Here is an 8,552-nt window from a genome sequence, read left to right on the forward strand (position 1 = left end):
TTTTATATGTATTACTCTTTTCATATGTTTTTTTCGTTAAAATACCATTTTGATCCATATAGATTTATTATAAATACAAAAAATTAAAATTTAACGTTTGATAATATATGGATTAGAATTGAACAAATTCTAAATATAGATTACGACGATACTTTAACTAAATTGTTAATTAATTCAATATTTATCGAAAATATATAATCTAAAATTAAACCAACTACAAATTACAATCACATGGAACGAAAATGATATCTTAATTTAATTATGGTTTTCTTTTTTTAAAAAATAAAAAGCTGTCAAATTTATGGAACGGGACAGAGCATCCACTTCTCATACTTCTTCTATACATTTTCAGAATTGAGAGTTCAGAGCTCTGGAAAGAAAATAAATTAAAAAAATCAGAAAAAAGAACATAAGAATAAAAAATCCCACAAATCAACAAGCAGCCATTTTCAAGTTCAACGTATTTTATATAATTAAACTTAATGCTCTCCCTTTTCCTTCCTTTTCCTTCCCCATTTCCTCGTTAATGGCGGATGAACGCAATTCCTTTTTATATTAATTCCCCGAAACCCCTTTGAAGTTTCCTCTTCAAACCTCCAAAACCCAGTTTTTGAATCTCTCTATCTCTCTGTTTTTCTGGGTTTTTCTTTTCCTGTGTTAAAATGGCTCAGCCGCCATTGAAGCAGCTTGCCACCATCTGCACATCGAAGCCTGCTCCATTACCGACCTTTCTCTTTGTTGTCATCATCTGCGTTTTGGGTTTTTTCACATTTCATTTTTCGAGCTTATCGTCGTTCTCTGCAACTTCGACTCCGAGCAATTCCGTTCGGTTCCAGCAGCTTCTTCTTTCATCGGCGTCGAACTACACCGTCGCGTCGTATCTTCGGTCGCTCACTCTTCATCCGCATCTCGCTGGAACGGAACCCTCATTGGAAACTGTCCAATACGTCGAGTCTCACTTCCGGGAACTTGGGCTTGAAACGCACTCGATTCAGTATGATGCTCTGCTTTCTTACCCAAAATCCGCTTCTCTTTCGGCTCGATTGCCGAATGGAAGCGTTGTCAATATTCCGTTATCGGAATATGTTGAGGGGGTAGTTCAACCCTACCATGCTTATTCGCCGTCCGGCACGGCGTACGGCACGGCTGTGTTCGTGAACTACGGCCGGGACGAGGACTACAGGGCGCTAGCGAAGATCGGCGTCGCCGTCGACGGATGCATTGCGGTGGCGAGGAAAGGGGAATTTCCGAGGGGCGTGGTGGTGGCGAAGGCGGAGGCTAATGGGGCAAAAGGGGTTCTATTGTACACCGAGGGCGACGGATTTAGACAGGGCTTTGAGAGAGGGACGGTGATGAGAGGAATTGGGGACCCACTCAGCCCTGGTTGGGCAGCCATTGATGGAGCTGAGAGGTTGAGTTTGAACGACAGTGAAGTTTTGAAAAGGTTCCCAAAAATTCCTTCTATGCCTTTGTCGGCTGAGGCTGCTGAGATCATTCTGAGTTCACTCGACTCTGCTTCCGTACCGCCGGAGTGGCGGGACATGAAAGGCAAGCTTGGGTCGGCGGCGGTGGGGCCTGGTGGTCCGACATTTATCAACTTCACTTACCAGGTTTTGAATTTCAACACTTAAGTCAAGATGAAAAGTACTGTGTGTTGGAAAATTTTAGCTAGTGGCTATTGTTTGTTTTTTTGTTGTTGAGGCCCATATATTGAATGCTCTTTCTTTGACTTTGCTGGTCTGTTGTGGCACTTTCTTTTTTTCCCTTCATTTGTAAATTGGTAGTTGTATTTGTTCCATTAGGCGTAGACCTTTACTTTTCTTTTGTTCTGTCTTCTGATGAGAAGTGACTTTGCTTTACGGCTGTAAATTCTTTGTCAAACTTAGAACTGTCCCTCGTTGACTTATCTTGACCATAATTGTGGGGATTTTTCTGGGAAAAATTTAGTACTACACGGCAGTAGTTACTTCTTCCATGTCATTTGATGATACATTACTTTATTTTATGGGCCCACACGATTCTTAAATATTTCTTTTATGGAATTCATTGAATGGAAGAAGTATGAAAAATTGTTCACACCACTGTGGTACTAGAAATTTTACTATGCTTTCTGCTTCAGCTGACCGTCGCAGTGTCAATGTTCTTGTTGGGCTTTGATTCTTTCTTGCTGAGTTTCACCCTCAGGACATAAATTAAATTGAAGGGTAGACGTTTTGGGAAAAGAAAACAACAGAAAACAACTGATCAACATTACTCTTAGCTAATTAGAAGTATTTTTTTTTATTCAAAATTTTCGTGATGGTTGATTACATAGTCAAAGTTGATGCTAAAATTTCTAAAAAATGTTATAGAAAAAGTGTTTCATCCAAGAGCTCTACCCTCAATAGTCATTCCAACCTCAGTCCTACTCATAAAGGTTAATAATGCCCAGTAAATGAATACAGAACCAGGTTTTCTTATGCCGGTGAGTTTGTTTGTTTGTTTTTTTTGTTTTTAGGTAGATGTTAGTTGACATTGCATAAGTTGCAAGTAGGGAAAGTTTTCTTAAGATTGTTGCGAGGTTAATACATGAGGAATAAGGATTGATATTGTTAAATCATTGGGTTTTTTGTGTTATTAATTTACAAGAAATCAAGTTAAAAATATTAGTGTCATTGGGAACAGATGGTTAAGCTCCAAGCTGCTTCGTGGAGTTCTCTCTCTAATTTTCTTTTTAATTGTTCCAAATTTGAGATTAATTCTTGTTGGAGACTTCCTTGTAATTATATTTCAAATTGTAAGTATTTGCTGTTTTCTATCTTGGGGTTTGTGGTTGTCACTCGTCCTGTAGGGGTTTGCAACTTTTCAATTATCAAGGAAAACTTATGCTTCTTGTCCCAAAAAAATAGAAAGCTTTGCGGATTTGCATTAAATTTTGATAATATTCATTATCATGGCTGTTTTTTTCTTTAATAAATATATATTTTAATATAATCGTCAAAGACTCTGATTTTATGGAATGAAAATGAAGAATGCATAGGATTTCCATACGAGCGTTCCCCATCCTTGGACGTCTATTTCTTTTCCTAGTTTTTTCCTTTTTCTAACTCTCCATTCATCTCATTTTTAGGGGGAGAGGAAAGTGGCAACAATTCGTAATGTCATAGCTGTCATAAAGGGGTTAGAAGAGCCTGATCGCTTTGTGCTTATGGGTAATCATAGAGATGCATGGAGTTTTGGTGCTGTTGACCCGAACAGTGGAACTGCTGCCTTACTTGACATTGCACGTCGTTTTGCTCTTTTGAGAAGGTTGGGGTGGAACCCTCGAAGGACAATTCTTCTTTGTAGTTGGGATGCTGAAGAATTTGGTATGGTAGGTACTATCAAATCTCCATGTGCCATGAATGATTGCTGGTGACTTAACATGCCTTTCCCCTTTTTTCATTCTCTCTCTGATGAGAGCAGAAGAGGAGAAGGTGCTTCAGCCATCAATTTTTTCCTTTATCTATTCATATGTTTCTCTATACAATTATTTATTTTTTAATTTATGAAGAAGACTCTTTCCTCGAGGCATTTTATAGGTTTAATTCGGTGTATAAGGACACTTTTTTCTATGTTGTAGAAATAATTGAGTACTAGATAATATTCTATCAAGAAGTACATTCCTTGTTTTTTAGTGAAGCTTCTCTAAATTAGATTTTGCTGCTTGCAGATAGGATCTACCGAGTGGGTTGAGCAAAACATTGTGAACCTTGGAACCAAAGCTGTGGCCTACCTTAATGTAGATTGTGCAGTTCAGGGACCGGGGTTCTTTTCTGGTGCAACTCCTCAGCTAGATGATCTCCTCCATGAGGTTACTGCTCAGGTACACGAGTAAAGAAATTATCATTTGGTAGATAAATTATTTCCATACCAACCAATCAACTACTTTTGGGTTTATACTTCGGAAAACCAAACCGATTGTCATGAATAGTATAAACAAACTTAGATCTTTCGGTTTTTCTGTTCTTTTATTTATTTATTATTTTTTTAAAGAAAAAACTATTGGTTTATTTATTATTTTGACTTGCTCCACCCATGCCTCTTATGTCGCATGTTTTTCTAAAGACTTGCTGATATCAGGTCCAGGATCCTGATGTGAAAGGTGCAACTGTGTATGACACATGGACAGCCAAAAATGGAATTGGGAATGTAAGACCGTATTATCTTAATATGTCATTAATATTGATCCTCGTACCACCATTTGCTTTTCCATATTGCTTGCATCATACCTGTTTTATGACTATGAAATGATTAACTGGCCTACTGGCTGACTCTGTTTCTGCTGCTCAAGGCTTCTTCAAATAACAGTAGAAGACAAACCAAATATTTGAAATATAAAATATAATCTCAGCTTTTTGGATTGAGTTTAACTGACAAATTTTACTAAATGCTGTCATGAATTTATGCATCCTGTGTTTTAAACAATATGATTGCATACAATTTGTGAATTCTCTGTTGATTGTTTGATTGCGAATTTGCGATTGTTCTTGGCTAGTTTGCAGATTGAAAGACTTGGTGCTCTGAATTCTGATTTTGCTGCATTTGTGCAACATGCAGGAGTTCCGTCAGTTGATGTGTATTATGGAAGAGGTACTTTCCTCTTGACATTATAGCAATACTTGAAAAGAACTGAGAATCACAATCACCATAAATCATTTCTCCCATGCTTATTGTTGCATTTGATATTGTCCTGGTTGCATAGCTTTTCATGGCGATATAGGTCTTAGGAGTTTGGTATAGTGTGCATATTTTATTGGTGGTTTTGTTTCATCCTAAGGGGAATTTTTTTACAGAAAATTGTCTTTTTTGCTATCTCGTGGTATATTTGGCTCAAGAGAAATAGGAGAATCTTTCAAAGCCAGAGACATTGTGGGGGAGGTCCGGTCTTTGGTTAGATTTAATACCATTTTCTGGGTGTTGGTTGCAAGATAATTTTGTAATTACCAGCGTCTTCTTATTTTTGAGTAGTTGGAGTTTTTGTTTTTAATAGGTATAGCCTTTTTGTCTAGGCGCCTATTGATTTGGGAGTTTTTTGTATTACCTGGTTGTATATCCTTTTATTCTCTCTAATGAACGTATGGTTTTTCATGCTTCTTGTTCAAGAAGAAATAAAAAATACGATTTTTCATTATTAAGAAAATACGGTGGGTTGAGAGGGATGCTCGTGATACGTGGTCTATTATTTGTTTTAATGTTTCTCATTGGGCTTCAATTTCTAACGTTTTTTGTAATTATCCTATGAACATGATTTTGTATAGTTGGAGCCCCTTCTTGTAGAAGGTTTCCTTTTTTTTGTGGACTTGGTTTTTGTATACCCGTGTATTCTTTCATTTTTTCTCAATGAAAAAATTTGTTTTTTTTTTTCCTAATATATATATATATATATTAAAAGAAACTCATCGTTTAGTTGTCTCTGTTTAGTGACAAGCTTCCTTTCTTACTCAGATTTTCCTGTCTATCATACTGCCTTTGACACCTATGATTGGATGGCAAATTATGGAGACCCATTGTTTCAACGGCATGTGACTGGTTAGGATCTTTTTAAATTGGCAATGAACCTTTTGTTCTTTTGTTAATATGAAACCAACTTACACCAAAGATAACGAAAGAAATTCGCCTTTGATCGCATGCTTCATTGATAAGGTAACAGCTATTTTTCTGATGCCTTTTCTGGGTATAATGGTCTTCTCACTCTGTCCTTCAGTTGGCAGCATATGGGGACTGCTAGCCCTTCGGCTTTCTGACGACTTAATTCTCCCTTTCAGTTATGTCTCCTATGCGAATCAGTTACAGGTGCCCTTACGCTGATACTTTTGTTCTTTATTCAGACTGTTAAAGAAAGTTGAGGGATTAAAATCAAAATTTCAGAAGTTTGGGTAGCTAAAATAAATATGGATAAAAATTCAGGGATCAATACCTGCTTTTAACTTACCTTAATGAAGGCATTGTACTTAGAAGCACAATGTTATGCTTTTAGTTTTAGCATACACTGGTTATAAAATGTTGTCAATTCCCTTCCAACACAGGCATACCAAGATACACTGAACGATGTTTTAGATGGGAGCGTATCGTTGCACACCTTATCAACATCCATCCAAGAACTCAAATCTGCTGCCCAAGAAATTGAGAATGAAGCAAAGGTAAGATCACAAGAAGAAACAGAACTTGGGATGCTGCATCTAAGATTTTTGATTTGTGTATAAATATGTCCTAACAACCAGTCTATATTATATTGTGAATGCAGAGATTGAGAGAGCAAGAAATTTTTAGTGATGTGGCATTGTTTCAAAAGCGAGCATTAAATGATCGTTTGATGCTTGCCGAAAGAGGCTTCCTAGATGTAGATGGGCTTCGCGGTCGTCCATGGTTCAAGCATCTTGTAAGTGTTTCTTTTCATCAAAGTATTGCCTAATATGATTGTGGTGTTTGACTGTTTGCAACAGTGCTAAGATTACAAACCTGAGGAGAGCTCAGAGCTATGATCTTGAGAATGTTATAAAGGGATTGTTTAGTTTATTCTTGTTTGCGAATGAAACCCCCCTTGCCTAGGCCCTTTAGTTGCATCGACATTTAACTTTTGGGTTTGTTGTCCAAGATAGTAGAGAAGCTCACCATAGCAACACATTTGATTGTACCCAAATGTATTCACTCGCCAAAATAATGCTTATAACGTAACTAGGCAGGGAAGTAAAATTAATCCTTGTTCATACATGGGCATCTACGGTATGAAATGAGCCATTTTGAATAGGTTCATTGCTCCTGCCCAAACTATGATTAATCTGGCATGGGCTACATGAGCCCTCAGTAGTTTTTCAGATAAATAGATGAGTCGGGCATTCCCGGGCCACCAAGTGAATTCGGTGGTTTATTGGTCTTGACCAACTAAAGTTCTATTAAAGAGTGTTTTGACAAGGTAGAACCTACCAAGGAAATATAAGGTTTTCATGAGATTGATCTTGAGCTGCCGTCTTATAACCAAACGTTGCAACGAACTCTCTATCCAGTTACTAATATATCTTTAGTGCCTTAATAATAAGGAGTGTTCAAAAAATCTGATGACTCAAAAAATTCAATCAACAACCTGACCTATGAACAGCCATACTCATAAAATTTCTATCACACATTTGGAGCCCCCCCATTTCTTATCACTGAGAGACTACTCTTTCCTGAATCTTAACGATGTTTGGGTGTGTTTTCTACTTGGACTGTTTCTGAAAACTATTTCTTTTCGAAATCCACTCCATGTTTTCAAAGGAATTACAATTTCAATTGTTCTGAAGACAGAGTATCCACGAACATAGAGTAAGAGAATCAGAAAACAGCTCCCAAATGTATCTTATGTTTTTGAGTTTCTATACCATCATTGAAGCGAGCCTATGTCTTTTGTATGGCTTGGCTTAATTCACTTCTCTAGATGAAAGTGGCTTTCTCATCAATGGAAATGACTGATTTATCTAACTTCATATGTGCAAAAGGAATCGTCCATTGCCGATCTATCTTTCTCTGTTCGTTAAATTTCAGTAGGCTGGTTCCTGGATGCTTCTCTTTGAATTGTACTTACCATCTACAGGCAGCCTATACATATCTTCTGCTCAATAACTTCTGTAAATATCCTCCTTATTGCAGGTTTACGGGCCTCCGAGCGACTACGAAAGTGCACTGGTTTACTTTCCCAGTATTGCAGATGCAGTCTCCGAATCCAAGAAAATGAACAAAAGGGAAATGGAGGAAGTAATTCAGCATGAGATTTGGAGAGTGGCTAGAGCCATTAGAAGGGCTGCTTTAGCACTTAAAGGTGAACTCTCATGAAAAACAGAAACACCTAAAGTTTTACAGTATCTAGAAATTTACAGATGGGGAATGAGAAACGATATCAAGTGTCGATCACTCGCCGTTGTAAGTTGTTTCTGATCACTCGGTTTCTTGTTGTATCGCGTGAGACCACCCTTATATAGTAAATACTTGTGCAAGGAAGGAAGAACATGTAACTACATCTAAGGAAAGTTATTTTTCATGTCTTTTTGTGAAGTGGCTATATATTGGTCTGTTTGTTCAAAAGTAGGCTTTATTTTAGAAAACTTTTGTCTTAGGAGGGAGAGTTTCAGCTCAACTGATTGGGTTATCTTGTATTAGCCCTGGGGCTCTTTTGTGAAGATAAATTACAAATTATGAGGTAGATACCTTACAAGTTTTATAAGTTTTATTCTTCTACTCTGCCTCTTCTCATGGAGAGTGAAGATGAAGAGATAGAACCTTGCAAGCCTGTTATTTTATTATTATTATTATTATTATTATTTTAGAATTTTAAATTAAATAATTATTAGTTAATTTAATCAAAGATATAAAGGCCTTCCCATGAATATACCAGTTTATTTCCTTGTAAAACATGATCTCTCTCTCTCTCTCTATATATATATATATATTTTGGGATTAAAATACTGATTTGGTCCCTATAATTTGGATAAAGTTGAAATTTAGACTTTATGATTTCATAAAATCCTCGTAAATGGTTTTTTCAGTAGAGACTATTT

The 8,552-nt window shown here is 36.9% G+C and overlaps 1 protein-coding gene across 1 annotated transcript; it reads left to right on the forward strand.

Moving 5' to 3' along the window:
* The first annotated feature begins 336 nt into the window (after positions 1-336).
* On the forward strand, positions 337-8,209 carry LOC120091571 (probable glutamate carboxypeptidase AMP1). Its single transcript, XM_039049667.1, has 10 exons — positions 337-1,610; positions 3,110-3,352; positions 3,692-3,844; positions 4,102-4,170; positions 4,524-4,611; positions 5,467-5,550; positions 5,726-5,814; positions 6,048-6,161; positions 6,266-6,400; positions 7,648-8,209. The coding sequence occupies exons 1-10, from the start codon at positions 663-665 to the stop codon at positions 7,828-7,830; spliced, it is 2,106 nt and encodes a 701-aa protein (XP_038905595.1). The 5' UTR covers positions 337-662; the 3' UTR covers positions 7,831-8,209.
* The last annotated feature ends 343 nt before the right edge of the window (positions 8,210-8,552 follow it).

This window comes from Benincasa hispida, chromosome 11 (genome assembly GCF_009727055.1).
Source record: "Benincasa hispida cultivar B227 chromosome 11, ASM972705v1, whole genome shotgun sequence".
In the NCBI taxonomy this organism is placed as follows: Eukaryota; Viridiplantae; Streptophyta; class Magnoliopsida; order Cucurbitales; family Cucurbitaceae; genus Benincasa; species Benincasa hispida.